The sequence below is a fragment of the Zeus faber genome (assembly GCF_960531495.2).
Source record: "Zeus faber genome assembly, chromosome: 6".
Classification (NCBI taxonomy): domain Eukaryota; kingdom Metazoa; phylum Chordata; class Actinopteri; order Zeiformes; family Zeidae; genus Zeus; species Zeus faber.
Genome location: NC_137201.1, coordinates 15298181 through 15316914, shown reverse-complemented (window position 1 = coordinate 15316914; position 18734 = coordinate 15298181). Strand labels below are relative to the sequence as shown.

The 18734-nt window shown below is 45.1% G+C and overlaps 1 protein-coding gene across 1 annotated transcript in view; it reads left to right on the top strand.

The window, feature by feature from the left end:
* trim44 (tripartite motif containing 44) overlaps positions 1-18734 on the top strand; it is a 51188-nt gene that overhangs the window by 18398 nt on the left and 14056 nt on the right. Inside the window, exon 6 of the mRNA XM_080002802.1 lies at positions 3544-3566. Coding sequence (XP_079858928.1) covers positions 3544-3566 — 23 coding nt within the window. The remainder of the gene's footprint in view (positions 1-3543; positions 3567-18734) is intronic.

Genomic DNA, 18734 nt, shown 5'->3' with positions numbered 1-18734 from the left:
GTTGGAAGCACGAAAATGGGATCTGAGAGACTTGAGGCCAAATTGTGATGGCTGGACAACTGGGTCAGAACATCTCCAAAATGGCGGGTCTTGTGGGGGGTTCCCAGTATGTAGTGGTTAGTACCTACCAAAAGTGGGGGCTCATTGGTGCCCATGTGGAGCGAAGTTGAGCCCGTCTGGTCCGATGCCACAGAAGAGCTACTGTAGCACAAATTCCTGAAAAAGTTAATGCTGCTATGATAGAAATGTGTCAGAACACACAGTGCATCACAGCTTGTTGTGTATGGGGCTGTGTAGCCACAGACCAGTCAGAGTGTCCATGTTGACCCCTGTCCACGGCCAACAGCGCCTACATTTAGCACGTGAGCATCAGAACTGGACCTTGGAGCAATGGAAGAAGGTGGCCTGAGGAATCACGTTTTCTTCTACATCATGTGGATGGCCGGGGTTAGGGTCCGATCAGATCGAGCATATGTGGGATGTGCTGGAACAACAAGCCCGATCCATGGGGACCCCACCTCACAACTTCCAGGACTTAAAGCATCTGCTGCTAACGTCTTGGTGCCAGATACCACAGGACACCTCAACAGGTCTTGTGGAGTCCATGCCTCCACGGGTCAGAGCTGTTTTGGCGGCACGAGGGGGAGCTACACAATATTAATGGTTATAAGTGATGGTTTTAATGTTGTGGTTGATCGGTGTACATACAGACAGACGGACCTCCTCCTTCGACCACCCTGCGTCGGAGAGTCAAAATATTTTTACTGAGTGAAGAAAAGAGCCGAAAAAGGGACCTTCATTACCACTCACGCTTTCATTGTGGAACTTGCTGGTGTTCTGGCTGGTATTGATGAATTGCATTATTATTAATATAGATTACTACAGCCTTGCAATTTTAATCTTTGCAACACAAGAGCTCATTTCCATTATACATGTATTGTAAGTGGAATTTGATAAATCTTCAGGGCACAGCTGACAAGCCCTCACGTATAGGACGTCGGCCCTTTTGGAGATGCAGTGCGAGAAGTCACAATCCTTACACAGGTTTGAAGTGAAATGAGGTATTCAGAAAATACACCCACTTCGTTTTCAAAGCTCGAACGCACATCCGTCCACGGCCTTTATTATGAATGGAGCAGCTGCCTCATTCAGCATTGCGATGACACATTAGTCCCATTTGTTGTTGTTTTTAGTGAGAGGGCAGTTTCTACAGTTGCGCATGATGATTAAACCACCCCACGCGATATTTAAATGAAATTATCTGAAATAGTATTGTGCTTCTTCAAAGGAAGTGCTTTCTCTAAGTATAATATTGACAAAGGTAAAAAAAAATTGCGCTAAACTGGTGTTATTAGACTGCTGGGGCTCCATGTTTCATGCGTGGATTTTCCAGGCGAGAGGTGGACATAAAAATGTCTTTTAATCAGACCGCATTAGACCCAGCCATTACAATTTGGGTTTTTAATAACTAAATGGTACGTTTATGGCCCTGAGAATGTCCCCGTGTTAAACACACAAACATGCATCATTTATGTTCTTGCAAGGACGGATAACTACAGCGGTGCTGTAATGAAAGATAAACTACAGCCGGACTGGTTCATTGACGGACCATCCCTGTGTCTCATTGATCATTCTTTTTACTTGAATATTTCGTTACGGCTGCTTAAAACGCCACGGCGTGGAATCCATACACCTCAACATTTCATGCAAAATATATGTTGTGATTTCCCCGCCTTTACTACATGCGTAATGCCTGTGTAAGCCACGTGCATAGAAAATGTTGTGCTTGCATGTTAATGTTCTCCCGAAGTCAAGTAACAAATAACAAAAAAAAAACAAACAATTCACTTTTCAGAAACAGAATCAGAATCAGTTTATCGGGCCTGGTATATTTACATATACAAGGAATCTGTCTTTGCTGTGAAGAAAATTTGCATAGAAACACACACATAGAAACGTAAAAATAGAAAGCCAAATTTCCCCAAAATATCCCCAAAAAAAAGAAAACAATAGCCTAATATACAAATATATACAGAATATACAAAATGCAATTCTATGCACAGGATAAGTTAAGGCAATAGCAGGGGCTGCATGGCAGTATGGTTGCTAGTATTGGCTGTGGCTATAAAATATAAATATAGATGGGATATTTCTGTACAGGATGAATAAATATGTAAACAATAATAAAGGCATGGATATTCTCACACTCTCACAAATTTACTTTCCAGCCCAATAAAGTATTTGACACAGTGGGAAAATGCAATAATTTAAAATATTTTCCATATACTGTACCTGTATATTCCTGCACAGATCAGAAGCTACTTAAATTCAGGGCCGACTTTCAGACCGTCTCCAACAATCAGGAAACGGTTGCGCTACTGTTCATTTCCCACTCCCATGTTCTGTGTCACGCCAGACAGCTCCCCTCAACCAGGCATCGTTAGTCGAGATTAGCCTAAAGAGAACCTGCTCCTCCCGATTCCGCTCTGCTGGTCAGGGTTCAGTGCTGCCATCAGCGTCAGGCGGAATATTATTGTTGGCAAAAGAACCAACGCTGAGCTCAAGGTGTTCTTATATGGACCAACTGCTGATGATCTGTCTGTCTATCCATCTGTCTGTCTGTCTGTCCGTCCGTCTTTTGTGCTTTTCTCCATTGCAGGATTGTGGATTTGTGCAGTGTAACTTTTATTAGTGTCAGGGACATATACACCGAGGATACATATATCGATTTAGAAGTTTATATATTCATCCCAAAGGTAATAAACGAGCATTTGCAGCTTTTGGATCATGCTGTAACTTCAATTAATTGACCAATTATCTTCCGTTTATAAGCAATGCAGAGATCGAACCAATTCCACTTCCAATGCCGACCACAAAATAATATTTGTGGGAATAGAGGAGGTAACCAAAAATGTAACAGTTATATATGCAAGTGATCTTCCTGCAACCAAATTAAATGCCATGTGATGAAATATAGCCAAAGGATCACCATCCCTTTGTTGTACCAGCAGCCTTCTCTGTTTTTCTACCTTAGAAATATTGCTGTGACCGATTGTCAACGTGGCATGAAACGTATTTGTTTGTGGAAGGCAAGTTATTTCAGTGGCGATAATCACCTGAGGAAACACATTCAAACTCATGATGCGTGCTATTTTACACCAATAAAGATGTTGAGAAACCAATTGAACTCAAAAGTTATGAGGGCAGGTCATGTCAATTAACAGTTTGCCCTCTCCTTCATGAATTGAACCGACCACAACTGGCTTATGAAAGTGAACGGATTTGACAGGTTTTGAAACATGCCCTGAATAATTGTTTTTTGTTATCCGTTACCATTTGATTTCGATTTGGAACCAAATCACATGTTTTATGGCCGCGGCGATGTCCCATTCCTATGTTCAACGCTCTAACATGCATTATTTATGTACCTCCCCTCCTCTGGAGAATGCTTAAGGAAAACGCAGATAACTAAATCCATACTCTAGTCAAACATCAACTGTTTCTTTTTTTTTCCTCTGTCTGTTTCTCTCTCTCTGTCTCCAGCTGGACATGGAGGCCAGGCCAAGGTAAGACAGCCGTCGTGATTCATGGTCACCTTTTTTTATTTATTTATTTATTTTATTTTTTTTATAGCCTTGGCCGTGCGGGGATCGAGGGACGTCGTAAAAACCTCCGCGGTGGTTTCCTCCGCCTATGAGACTAACTACGCACCTTTCAAACGGCCAAATGAAACCCAGAGCACACGAGGCAGCCGCACACGCGGGCTTTCAATCTCCCTGGCTTCACTTTTCTTTTAGTTTCACTCACTCTTTACTCTCTACTTTCACTCACATGCAAACTAGGGCTGACACATACAGTAAATGGGGTTTTAGTTGCCGGTTAATTGTCAAGCAAGTCATTGTGATTATTAATTGAATTCGTATTTAAAGTCATACCACTGTGATAGTGTAATAATACACATCCACCTGAGAAAGAAAAGCCACGAACATTGGAACGAATTGATCACAAATTCCGCTGTGAAATACACGAATACTCACATTTTTACCCCCCCCCCCGAGACTGAGGCTTGTAAACATTCATATTTAAACCAAAAATTACCAAATTTATCACTAAATCACCAAATGAATGTGGATCAACACAGCTTTAATTGGCACATACAATTTGGGTTAGACAGTTAATTTGCCTGTACCCAACTGATGGGAGCGTTCTATTTATTGCAACGCCGGCTCAAGATTCCTACGAACCTGGGGTGGAAACATAGGGTTGGAGAATCTTAAAAGCTCAAATAATGGCTATTGGTCAATTATGTAATCATTGTGACACTTCTAAGGCCAACAACGCATCAGAATCCGAATGTGTTTATTCAGCCGAGTACAGTTTCATATACAAGGGCATTGTCTCGTGAGGATGTGTGCGTTGCTGCACAGACTATTAGCATAAAAAAGCTTAACAAAAATGTGCTTCTATACACAGGATGAATAAAGTTAAAAGGCTGTGGTAGAGGGCTAAGTGGCAGTATGGTTGCTGGTATGGCTGTGGGTATAAATATAAATACAGATGCATATACTGCTCAGGATGAACAAATATGTACACTAATCCAGCCATGGATATTTATGGATGAGTAGATCTACATTATGTTATTACAGTGTTTTTACAATACTATTGCTATATATTGCATCCATGTACGCCAGCCTCCCGTTCCGATCCTCTCTCTACCGATGCCAGTCACGTTGGCGGCCACACGGGGCAATTAGTATCTCTCATTGGTGTGTGGCGGCTAGAACCAGACAAGGTGACAATCTCTCTGCTCCTACTGGAGGAACACATACGATGTCTGGCAGGTGTGTGTGTGTGTGTGTGTGTGTGTGTGTGTGTGTGTGTGTGTGTGTGTGTGTGTGTGTGTGTGTGTGTGTGTGTGTGTGTGTGTGTGTGTGTGTGTGTGTGTGTGTGTGTGTGTGTTTAAATCTCCGTGCACTTGGCTCGCAGGCGTCTGTTTGCCCGAGCCGTGGTGTCATTATTGGGGTCGTTTCTCGCCCTCCAGTCCGCTTTACAGTCTTTACATTTGTAGCGCCATAAAACCCAGATCCAGGTTTGAAAGCGGTTCAGGACGGCAGAAGGGAAGCTCGGTCTCCTGTGTTTTATTTATTTTTTTTTTTTCTCATGTCATTTTTTATTTATTCATGTATTTATTTATTTTGCCACAGATTCAATTTGTTTGCACCCCGCCACACTTACATCACCCTCCTCCGCCTCTCCTCCCTCGCTCTCTCCATCTCACTGTGTCAGGCGCGGCAGAATGGATATTATTGTCCCAGTCTCACACATATTGATCTGCTGACACACAAACCTCTCAAGCTCCCTCATCCGTCCCCTCTCCGCCGCCCACCGCCCGTCACTCCCGGCTTTCAACTCCGTGTTCTCCTCCTCTCTAGACACACACACACACACACACACACACACACACACACACAGACAAAAAGACTTCCCCGGCTCTGGTGATGAGACATGATTCTCTGAGAGACTGTTAAAATGGTTGGATCTTAAGAAATAACGGGGTGGTTTTGCAGACACCAATCAGGCCTAATCTTAGACACTAGGATTATATTCGTCCCGATTTAGATTAGACCCCATCTGCGAAACCCCCCCCCTCAAAAAGTCCACTCATCTCACTAACTAGTCTACATTTCGTCTTTGGATTATTAATATACACCGATCAGCCACAACATTAAAACCACTGACAGGTGAAGTGAATAACATTGGGCATCTAGTTCTCCTGGCACCTGTCAATTCGGTGGGACATATTTGTGAGGGGTGGAGAGACAAAGGCCCAATAGTGATGGCTAGACGACTGGGTCAGAGCCATCTCCAAAACGACAGGTCTTGTGGGGTGTTCCCGGTATGCAGTGGTTTGTACCTACCGGAAGTGGTCCAAGGAACGACAACCGGTGAACCGGCGACAGGGTCATGGGGACGTTCCAGAACAGTTAAGCGATATTGGATTGAAGAGCTATTATAGATATTTAAAACATTTTCATTTTCTTGTAGAAAACTAAGGGAAATTAGATAAACAGATAGATGAATAGACACTTTATTCAACACTTCTTCACTTCATCATTCTTCATGTCACAGCAGCATACACCAACAGAATTGTTTAGGTAATAAAACGAGAACAAATATACAACAATGGCAAAAAATAAATAAAAATGAACTTAAAATAGGAAGAAATGGCAATAAACATTGAACATAAATGTATATGGCCAAATGCTATATTCAAGAAACATAAAAACTGACTAACGAATAAAAATAAATGTCCCTGAATGGAAATGGGGAGAGAAGAGACTTTGATACATTGGTAAATATATTTATTGAAGTATATTCAGCGTCGTCACCGTCCCTCGTCTCATCAGTAGCAGCGACCGAACCTTCTCCCAAAGCTGAGGTGGGAATGTCTCCACGCCTGCGTGGTCCGCCGTCCAAAAATAACTCACCTTCCCCCCTCTCCTTAGCTGAACCCTCCTCTTCTTCCTCCCCTCCTCCCTCACCGCCACGCGCCACGCTCTTCCTTGAACTCTCGCAAATCCCTTGCAAATGTCATCGCCCTTGTCCGTCCGTGCGTGCGTTTGTGGTTGAGCGAAAATCGGAACCATACTGTATTTATCATCTGGATCAACTTTTGCAATTGTGGCCTATTCATGAACTACCATGTTTTTGCCGGCAGTGGTGTGTGTGTGTGTGTGTGTGTGTGTGTGTGTGTGTGTGTGTGTGTGTGTGTGTGTGTGTGTGTGTGTGTGTGTGTGTGTGTGTGTGTGTGTGTGTGTGTGTGTGTGTGTGTGGAGATAGAGAAATGGGCAAATAGAAAGCGCCTGTTAGTGTGTGTGTGTTTGTTGCCTGTGTTGTGTTCGAGTGCATAGAATATGCAAATATTCATACAATATCTCTTTCCTTCTCTTGCAAAGAGGTGACATTGATTTTATTTTTTTCCCCCGTCCCGACACGAGTTCCTTTAATCAGCCTTTCAGCGATGATATGTGACGCTTTGGTACCAAAGGCACCCAATGCCACCGATAAACAAAGCATAAGAGACGAAAGTCAGAGTAGGAGGAGGAGAAGGGGCATTAAAACTGCATCAAAGCCCGGACCCAGCGCCGACGTACCGTCGTCTCACGGGAGCTCGGCTCTCTTGCGCGGTAGAGAGGGACTGAGACGGGGAGACGGTTCCACAAAGAGATTCCAGTCAGCGGATACAATTTAGATTTTGCAAAGAACTATCTAAACATAGAGAAAACATTTGCCCTTAAGCCCATGCGTGTTTTCCATTTGGAGATCTGGGAGATGGAAGGATTGATTTGGCCTTCGTGGCGTCTCTGTCTTCCAGTGACAGGGTAAAAGCCTTAAACCGCAGGTCCTGATGATGCTGGATTATGTTTTTTTTTTTTTTTTGTTTTTAAAACTGATCCTTTTTTCCATTGTCTTGACATCAGTGGACCAATATGTGACCTGTGTGAGACGAGCATAGCAAACTTGGCTGGTGGAAGAAGCCAGAAATGGTATTATTATTTTTTTGATCAATACCCCTGTGCCTCAAACACAGGGTTCACGTCCGTCAGGTTGTGATGGAGGTGGAGGGCCGTACGGTCTGTTGACGATAAATTGTCGCGCGAATAACTTGGATTAACAATGTAATGGTCTTTTTCGTTCATTTTACGTCCCTATCATAGTGTAAGCAATAAAGCACATCCGTCTTATGAAGATGACATTTATTACCGCGGAACATTGGAACATAAAAATGGGGCTGCAACTCAAGTGACGAAAGCGTGCCAAAGTAGCATTTCAATTGTTGAATCATGTCTTACAGTTGCTTCAAATTCCACTAATGTTTTAATGAGAGTGTGGAATTTTTTTTAACGATTTCACCATATCCGTGATTCCCAACTGTTTCCATATCAAGAACCCTCAGTTTGACTAGTCTTCTAAAGATTTTGTCTCTGGGACCCCCTTCCGAGAAGTGTCTATACTACACTTACTGCTGGTGGTCTGAGGACCATTGAGAAATACCGTATGAAATGATCGCGATTCATGTTCAAAACATTACGATCAGGTGGTCGTGACGGCTCCCGAGGGAGCAACAGCCTCCTCGCCCAGTGGAAGCGCTTGAAAGCGTCGCGGGAGTCGACGACAAAGTCACGATTGAATCGATCGAAACCAACGGAATGAGATATTTGCAGTTTTCGAGGCCGACCGACAAGTGGACACATACGATGGACGCCTGCATTCCACGCCCTCGAGCGGATTCCATTCGGTAAGAGGATGAACGTTGGCAAAAAGCGGTCAAATGATGAGTGACGATCGAACGTTTAGGTCACGGCGGAGCTGGAACCGTCTTTCTTTTATTCTTTCACGGCTGATGTAAGCCTTGGCTTCTCCCCCGCGGCTCTGTGTGTGTATCCCACTGTGATGAGATGGGAGGAAAAATTGAGGATGAAAACGGCAAAATAACAGGGCCATTTAGGTGGGGAGATTTTTTGTTTTGTTTTTCAACCGAAAGCAAGGAAATCAGCATTCCAATACACCCACCCACCCCCCCATTTTTTTTTTTTTTAATAATAATTCTCAGACTCGTCTGCTCGGCATCGTTGGGTCCGTTGTTTTCAAGGTGCTCGCCATATGGCTTTGTTTTGTTCAGTGCGGTTACCTGCGAGCATATTCCGGCTCTGGCTTCCACACTTTTTTTTTTTTTTTTTTTTTTTGTTTTCACCAACCGACATATCCGTGTGAAAACCAGAAGCCTCTCATTTCACAAACTCGCAAACACATTAAACTCTGTTTATTCTGGCGACAGCTAGTTTTTAGCGTGTGGAAGAGATTAGAAGCGGAAAGGGGAAAAGAGAAAATAATATCACGTCGGGAAATTATGTAAAGTAATTATTTGATACTCGCATTTCAGTCCAAAACAATAAGCGGGGGGGGGGGGGGGGGAGAAAATGAGCTGCAGGACTGAATAACGAGGGGAGTGCGTCCGAGCCGCGATCTGTATCTGTTGGGCTGCTGAAATGACTTGTCTTGTATTGAGTGAGAAACTGGAAGTGGGCGGGGCTTAACAGGAAGTGATTGTTCTTTAAAAGAACATTCGTAATCCAGTACATACAGTACATATTATTCAAATTATTATTTATATGGAACACTAGTTTATAAAAATATTTAATATATTTTGGTGTATATTATATGGTATTTTTTTCTTTCTTTGAACATTTTGGAGTATATTGATGCCTGCTTTTTCTTAGTGGGAAGATGTGTACTTTGCTCTTATTGGTTACAAAGTTCTTCCCTCACTAATTCTCAATTTATTCTCTGTTCTTATTGGTTCGAAAGTTCTGCCCTCACATATTGTCCATTTGTTGTTTATCTTATTGCAGGACAGTAAGTCTTGCCCTCGGCAGCTATATTGAGTCAATAGCCACCCATTTTCTGGCCTCCGATTGGCCCCTTTGGCAACCACTTTTTATAATTAAAAATATGGACAGCAAAACGTGCACCCCAAAATGAATACACTTGTCCCATCAGTGATATTTAAATATTGCTGTTACACTTGGAACCAGAACGCTGCATGTGCTTTAATGCGTTTACGCGGGTGCACACCGGTGCGCATAGGCACCTCTTTTAGAGACAATGGAGAAGCAAATTAAGTTATTTGACTGTGCCGTGAAAAGTTCGACATCACAAACTAATGTGCAAATTGATTCAACTGACAAAGAACCAGATGAACCTGTACGAAACACAAAAAGGAAATTTGTGAAATCTTGTGAGGTCAATCTGGACGTATCAAGCATGCCCGAGGTAACGTCTGTTCTATTAACTTATTATAGGATAATTTACAGTAACACTTTGGAGGTTGACGTCTGAGCTTATTAAGTTATATAGTAGGGCTGTACCCGACTCTGAATTTTGTCAGTCAAATCTGATTTGGCTGTTGAGTTCAGCGCCACACTAAACTCCTATATCAGCCTACATGAGTCTTATGTTTTACCAGTAAGATTAAGGTTTTAACGCCTTTCTTTGTCATGTTATGAGATTTCCACACAGTCAGAGAAAGTAAAAGTGTGAGAGTCCGAGAGAACAGCGCCACCCGCGATCGAATAACTAGTTGACTCGATCTCTGACATTAGAACTAAAGCCGTGGTTTTACTTTGGCACGGGAAGGCCGCCATGCTGCCCGCTGCCCGCTCAGAGAGCACAGGGCGTTTCTATCTGGCACATTCTCCGTTGCAGTATTCTCAAATGCCACGCGTGGCAGCAGAGAGAAAGTAGCTTGTGAAGCAGGAAGTAGTAAACGAAGAAGAGCACTAGACAGCAAAACATGGCTGCACGCACAGCATTGGAGCTTGTTATTGCCCAAGAGGAATTGCTGTAATCATGGTGGTTTGCTCAAACAGACAGACCCGTCCGCCTGTTCCATGCAGAGACAGGAGGGGGTTGAAGTTAAGCCCTGCTCAGCATTTTATTACAGAGGAACTTACTGAACTATGGAACGGAGTCACAATGTGGATATTGTCTAAAAAGAAACTTCACATAAATACAAATAAAAACGTTACCTTTTTCGGGCTACCCCCTGAAAGTCGAGCAGTCTTTTTTTTTTTTGTTGTTTTTTTTTTCAGTCAGTGTGCATTGCAATAACAGGATAAAACAGATAGACGCTTACAAAATGCACAGGGACAACATTTCAATGGGAAATTATAAATAAGGGGAATCATAAATATATTTTGTATGTTTGAATCCTTGGGATGCGGACAAGGCTCGCTGTGCACCCCGATCACCCCGAATTAAAAACAGTGCAGGGACGTTGCTGTGAAACTCATAGCGGTTGACGTCACCGGAACTCGACTGGAACATGTCCCAGTCGACATCACTCAGAGCGTCCTGTAGCGCCCGGCCTCTGATTGGTCCGACGACCGCTTTACGTCCCTCGTCACTACGGTTCCATGTATGATGCGAGGCACGTAAACAGGAAGCAACGAGATGGCTGCATAGTATGATTTGCAGGGAGCGAGACGGTCTTGTATCCATTGTTGTGCAGTCTGTAGCAGTGGTCCAAAGTTCTTTCTCCCCTGGTGGCACACGTGATGTGTTGATGTGAATTAGGCAGAACTTTGTTAAGGTTCGCCCTGTTAAAGTCCGCACCACCACCACAGCTGCGTCGGGTTCTGCACAACACATCATATAGGTCCGATATTGCTGTGTCGGTGTCCTCTCGCGGTGGAATATAAACGGCTGTGATGATGACCGTCCTTTTCCGGGGGAGGTAGAATGGGCGGCATGGGATGGTCAGCTGTTCCAGGTTCAGCAAGATGGAGCAGGAGAGAGTCTTGATGTTGTTGGGGTCACACCAGCTGCTGTTGATCATGAGGCAGAAGCCGCCACCCTTGGATTTCCCCAAATCCCCCGATCTGTCTGTGCGGAACACGGAGAAGGACTCAGCTGGACGTATGGCGTGCTGGCCGGCACCAGCAGTTTCAGCCCTGTCTCTGTCAGGCAGAGAATGCAACAATTTCTTCCATCCCATTGGAATCTGATCCTTGCCGGATGGTCATCCATCTTATTTTTCAGGGACTGGACATTGACGAGAAGGGTCAATGAGGTCTCCATTGTTGTTGTTGTCTTTGTTGATAATATTGGCACGTAAAATTTCCACCGGGCACTCTGGATCAGCGGATAAAGTGTCCCAAAGTTGTTCTTTCAGGGAATTTTTTTTATATGAGTGCATCGCAGTCGTAGGAGATCACTGCAGATGAATTTTGACGGATATGATGTCGTAAAACTAAAAAAAATACAAAAATGTGCGTAATTTACTCAGAGTATTCGTTCAGATGACCACAGGGGGCGGCGCCAAGCAGGCAAAATGGGCAAACGTGAGCGACTTTGACAAGGGCCAGATTGTGATGGTTAGACGACTGGGTCAGTGCATCTCAAAAACGGCAGGACTTGTGGGGTGTTCCTGGTATGCAGTGGTTAGTACCTACCAAAAGTGGTCCAAGGAAGGACAACGGGTGAACCAGCGACAGGGTCATGGGCGCCAAAGGCTCATTTATGCGCGTGGGGAGCGAAGTCCAGCCCGGCTGGTCCAATGCAACAGAAAGGCTACTGTAGCACAAGTTGCTGAAAAAGTTAATGCTGCTATGATAGAAAGAGTCAGAACACACAGTGCATCACAGCTTGTTGCGTATGGTGCTGCATTGCCACAGACCGGTCAGAGTGCCCATGCTGACCCCTGTCCATCGCTGAAAACCGTTACAATGGGCACGTGAGTGTCAGAACTGGACCGTGGATCAAAGGAAGAAGGTGGCCTGGTCTGATGAATCACCTTCTCTTTTACATCATGTGACTGGCCGGATGCGTGTGCGTCATTGGGGAAGAGATGGCACCAGGATGCACTATGGGAAGAAGGCAAGCCAGTGGAGGCAGTGTGATGCTGTGAAACCTGGCATTCATGTGGATGTTACTTCGACACCTACCACCTGCCTAAACATTGTTGCAGACCAAGTACAGCCCTTCATGGCAACGGTATTCCCTGATGGCAGTGGCCTTTTTCAGCAGGATAGTGTGTCCTGCCACACTGCAAAAATTGTTCAGGATTGGTTTGAGTAACATGACAAAGAGTTAAAGGTGTTGACTTGGCCTCCGAATTCCCCAGATTTCAATCCGATCGAGCATCTGTGGGATGCGCTGGAACAACAAGCCCAATCCATAGGGGTCCCTTACCTTGCAACTTACAGATTTTAAAGGATCTGCTGCTAACATCTTGGTGCCAGATACCACATGACACCTTCAGAGGTCTTATGGTGTCCATGCCTCGATGGGTCAGAGTTGTTTTGGTGGCACGGGGGGGGGGCTACATAACATCAGTGGCTATAAGTGGTGGTTTTAATGTTGTGGCTGATCGGTGTATTTCAGACCCTGTGGGAAACACTGGGTGTGTAATGGGACTTCGGGTAGCTCTTTTTGCACCATACATGTGTTTGCATAGGGGGTAGAGTGGGTCGTCTATTAAGCGGAAGGTTGCCGGTTCAATCCCCAGCTACTCCTGGGTAGCGTGCTGATGTGTCCTTGAGCAAGATGTTAACCCCCAAACTGCTCCCCAGGCTCCTCTTTATAGCAGCCCACTGCTCCTTGATACGTCAGATACTAGGATGGGTCAATGCAGAGAAATTTCATTTTCATTACATTTTCATTAATAAGCTGATTACTCAAAATATAAGATGACTAAAAATGGCAACCTTATTTTCAGTTTCGGCAACCAAAAGCTGATGCCTGGTTGCCATCCTGGAAACCACTTTTAAAAGTTAAGGTCGAGCTCTGTATTGGATAGAAAGTTCCTCCTTCACTAATGTTCTATTTGTTCTTTTATCTTATTGGTTAGAAAACTCTGCCCTCATTAATTCTCCGTTTGTTGTTTTTCTCTCATTGGTGAGAACTTTTTGTCCGTCTCTCTTTGTGCTGCTTTCGGCAAGTATAGGAAGTTTAGAAAGTGAGTCAACAGCTTCATCAGATGTAAATTTCAGGTGTTGAAAAGCAGATTGACTCTACTTCTGACCTCTGCTATCCCTGCCCAAATGCTGGTGTGCTACTAAGAAAGTACTTTATCTGACTGGAACGCTTACTCAGCATTCATTATTCAATTTTAAGTCATTATTTGTACCTTTTCTGAATCCAATAATCAAAATATTGAGCCCCGCCCCCTAAAAATAACACAATTGTGTGTGTGTGTGTGTGTGTGTGTGTGTGTGTGTCTGTGTGTGTCTGTGTGTGTATGTGTGTGGGGGGGGCCCTGATGGCCCTCACACCGGGAAAGTGAGAGCGTGACGGAATCACTCCCCAGCAGTCGATGACATCCTCCTAAGTGCTCCCAGGGTGCTGTCGTCATTCTCTTTAATGATGAAAAGGCCACTACTGGAAGGGAGGAAAGGGAGGGTTGGCAGAACTCCGCTGGCTCAATGCTCCTTCAGTCAATATCACTCCTCCTTCACCGTCTGCTTCCCAAAATAAACAATGAAAATTCAAATCCATGCCGCGATGAGACGATTTGCTTCGCAGGGAGGAGCAACGGGGGCGGCCTCCTGAGCTTATCAATCACGCACTGTAATCGCACTAAATATAATAAGGACTCACCGGGGAGCGTTGCTCTTCTAATTACGTTACAGGGTCCCTCCCTTCATTGCTCCAACCGCTCACGTCTCGCTGTTTGCACGAAACAGACCCGCTGAACAGTCAGTCATAGTCTCTCCTTGGATTGGGTGTCGAGGTCTTAAAACATCTAAGAGGACCTTTGATTCAGTTTTCCAAATGTTAGGCCTTGAAAGTCTCTTCAGAGACTTCATGAGTTCTTCATTTTTTAGATCTTGCCAAATCCCTTCATACTTGCCTATGGAGAGAAATCCAAGAGGATCCTTGTACTTACCTGTCCGAAATGTCTTGGTGAAAGAAAGTATCTGACCTAAAGGAAGCTGTTTTTGTAACAGTTCCTGGAATCATTCTTCAGTCTTGTATGTCTGTTTCTGCCTAATCCTTACTTCAGCCCTGTAGCAAATAAATGGTGCTTACCTTTCTACTTACCTGCAATACTTTATTGAATTAAAGAGATGAGTCCAAATATCAGTCTTACGTTTCATTAAAGTTGGTCTTAAAAATGCACGACACCCCGTGTATATTCACATGGACGTGTAAAGCAGCTCTGCAAAAAAAAGAGTAAAATTCCTAAAATTCCTCCACCTGGATGTGAAAGAGTGATGTCATTATTAAAGGGAGCGTTTGGCTGCAGCCATTTCTGCTCGAGGTGGTGAAACCAGTTTAGAGGTTTAAGGGGGCAATTACTTTTTTCACCCTGGTGCTATGGTCGTCCGATAACATTTTTCATTTAATCAAAGAAATAATGAATAAATAAAAATGCGTTTCCCAATACGATTTCCCAAAAGATCTGAAACCATTAACTGTGACAAATATGCAATAATTAGATGTAATCAGGAGGGGGGGGCGGGGGCGGGGGGTCCTTTGAGCTTTTTAACTCCTTCTTTGAGACAAGTCTTGTTTTGAAAGCCCAACACCCTCTTCAGAGTGCGACACCCACTCTGCTTCCCCTCGCGCATGTCTGGCGTGACGCGGGCGTCGCATAAGAAGTGAGAGCCCGGCGTCGGCGACGTCCTGCTGCGTCCCTTTGTAAAGACGGAGCCCGCCGCGCTGACGGGGCTCTCCATGATGATGATGGAGGGGAAGTAAAGTGCACTCTGGCGCCCCCCCCCCCCCCCCCCCCGGTCGCTCGGTGACGCCACTGCAAGTCGACTCTTTTTAAACGTATTGATCCTCTATCTGAGTAGTGTCCTGCCCTTTATTGGGTCAAACCCAGGGGCTGAGTAACGGAGGATGGGTTAAGAGAGTTGGGGGGCAGGGCGTTGGTAGAGGACACAGGTCCTGGAGATGTGGGGATGGCGATGGAGGGAGGGAGGGAGGGAGGGAGGGAGGGAGCTGGCGCTTCTGTTATAAAATATTTACATTCCCTGGCGGAGAAAGCCGCAACGGGGTCTCTCGCCTCCTCCTCTCTGGTGTGTGTGTGTGTGTGTGTGTGTGTGTGTGTGTGTGTGTGTGTGTGTGTGTGTGTGTGTGTGTGTGTGTGTGTGTGTGTGTGTGTGTGTGTGTGTGTGTGTGTGTGTGTGTGTTCAACGTGGCCTCATTTAATTATTTAAGTTTGTAGCTGGAAACATAACTGTGTGCGTGTGTGTGTGTGTGTAGGGTCCAGCTACAGTACTTCCTTTGCTTTGCTAGATTAGCTTTTTTTTTTTCTCTCTCTCTCTCTCTCTCTCTCTCTCTCTCTCGTTCTGCCACTTTCCCACTAGAGGTGTGGAGCTCAGGTCGCGAGTCTGAAATAAGTACACACTCAAAGCAAATACACACACACGCACACACTTCATATTCAAATGATAAAAGGCCGTAGGCATGCATAATTCATACCACATGCTCAGTGCTCTTACATTTTGAGACGTCACATTTTAGTTTCTTGGAGGGCGGGCGGGGGGGGGGGGGAGGGGGTACAGACATGACATGCTCAGTAATCGCAAACAGTGTCTTTGTGCCTGTTTGTCCAGAATGGCTGAATGAAAACGAATGAATGAGTGTGTGTGCGCTTGCACGCCAGCTCTGAGATGATCGTTTGTCTCCTGTGATGACTAATAGCAGTTATTTTATTTGCTCCTCGCGGTTTCACCTGAATATAAATAAGGTAATTTTCCTGTGACAGAGGCAGCGTTTTTCCCCAATTTTTTTTTTTTTCTCCGTCGCTCATTTGCTTTTCCTTTGTACGGGAGCGCTACTTAAAGGACACCTGAGCCTTTAAATGCAAAACGCCAGTTTAAAGTTGCGCGCGCGGAAATAGAGGCCACCTAAATGAATTGAGGTCGACAAACAGCGGGCCAGAAATCACCGGACCGTGCCGACGGCCAAGAGATTCAAAGCAGCCATTGTCGCTTAAACGCTCGCAAATCAAGTTTGATGAGTTTATTATTATTGTGTAGGTATTTACACTCTGCTAGTCCAGGTTCCAATAGTCAATTTCTCACACAATTAATGTTTTTCCTCCTGTCCGGTCAAAGACACTTATGAAGGTTAAAGTGATAACCTGTTACATTACTTGGTTAATAATAATAAAAAAAAAAAAAAAGCAACACTGGCACGGGGTTTGACATTAGGATGATGTTGTTTTCGATTGTGATTGATTTATAACATCAGGAAACTCTTACCTAATCAAAATGTGTATTACGCTTCTATCAGAAGCCAGGGCTTCATTACTAGCTCTATGTACTGAGCTTCATGTGTTTAAAGTAGAAATCCGCAAGTTTATTTTGAAATAGAAAAAATCCCGTATTTGAGGTTTTTTTTTTTTAACCCTTTTTCTATAAGAAACAGCCATTCAGCCTATTTGCGTCATGCATGCGCTCCACTATACGCCCTCTTTCCACTGTCGGTGGCGGGTTCTGCCACCCCAAAAAAAAAAAAAGATCATCACAGTATGAATGTACGTCTTCTTAAAGTTACGACGGCTGTGGTTTTGTTTTGCGCGTTACCGTCGGCGACCCCCCGACGGGGAAGAAAAGGCATTAAGTAACAGCTACGCTTCCCGTAGTATTACAGTGCTGCCGAATCGGGTCTCTGCTCTGTTTGTGTTGATGCCCTGAGCCCGGAGCACCTATGAATAATGGATTGTTAATCCATGTGTGCAAAGTACATCTCCCTCACCCTCTCTTTCTGTCTATCTTCATTTTTCTCCCAATCCTCAACCGCCGCCGCCGCCAGCCCTCTTTCATGTGTCTGTTAATATGTATTTTGTCTGAAGAGCCTTTTCCGCTCTGCTTTGCATAGTCTGCTCATCCATCGATTAGGGGCGAGAAGGAGCGCTTGTCACGTTTGCTCAGCTTAAAAGTGGAAACGAGAGAGATTGGACCTTTTTAAACAGAGACGCGAGACGCCGCTTTAAATATTCATGTTTGTTGAATCTCCGTCTGAGGTGAGGGAGCGCTGTCTCGAGGGGGGTTTTAAGTTTTACTTGTTTTTTGTTTTTTTTTGTTGTTTTTTTTTTGTCCCCCCCCGTCTTATCAAGGAGACCAGGTTTTGCCAGCGTGAATGAAAGACGCCTTTGAAAGTTCGGGGCGAGCCGCGCAGCTTAGTAATGAACAGGAAAAAAAAAATAAGAATGAAGGCGGAGTCATTTGGTCGATAGTTTTCCAAAAGAAACGATTGAGGAATGAAACGATGAAAATCTGTCTGGTTACGGAGAGAGGTGTGGGGTGTGGGGTGAGACGGGGGGAGGGGGGCGAGGGGGCACAGTGACGCTTTCCGGACAGGCTTGGGAATCCAGAAAGGAAGAGGCGTGCGAGATGAAAAGGGAGCGGAGCCAACGATATTTCGGGAGCCTCCGGAGCGCCGGACGCCAACAACCGGTTGAGGCTTGCAGAGCGATAGAACATTCCGGCGCGAACATTTCGTTATCTGCTCCGTCCGCTGGATATTTCGGTTTCCAGCGATGGTTGATATTTTGTGTTCAGCATCCCTCCCGGTGGGACACCCGTTCTATCCGTTTCCGCGACGCCCCCGCTCGGAGGCTTTTCGAGGCGCTCCTCCAGGCACGTCGACTGCACGGACGGACGGACGGCGCCGAGCCGGCGCCGGCGTCTCATCGCGAAACGTCTTGCTTCCCTTCGTCCGGTTCATTATTTAGGAATCTAAACCTCGACGCGCTGTTTCCTTTTTCCCCGCGCTGCTCTCCTCCTCTCTCCTCCCGTCTGATTCATTGTTTGCGTGCGCACCTGCTCATTAAATTACCCATCGGGCTTTCTCTTCCCGAGCCGTCACCGTCTAATCAGCTCCTTTGTTGGTTCTGAAAGACGACGGCTGCAGGGGAGCGGTGGAGTGAGAAAACACATATGTCACCAACCAAAGAGAGAGCGATAGGGGGATGGAGATAGGGGGAGAAAGAGAGAGAGAAAGAAAGATACAGAGCGAGAGATGGAGAGAGAGAGAGAGAGAGAGAGAGATGTAAGGCAAGGCTGAGAGAGTTGGATGGAGAGGGAGGGAGGAAGATGTGGATATATAGATTTATGAGGGGAGAGGGGAGAGAAAGCTGTGGGGCTAGGGAGAAGGAGAGAAGAGAGAGATGGATGGATGGAGGGAGAGTGAGATGGATGGAGAGGGGCGGTTGG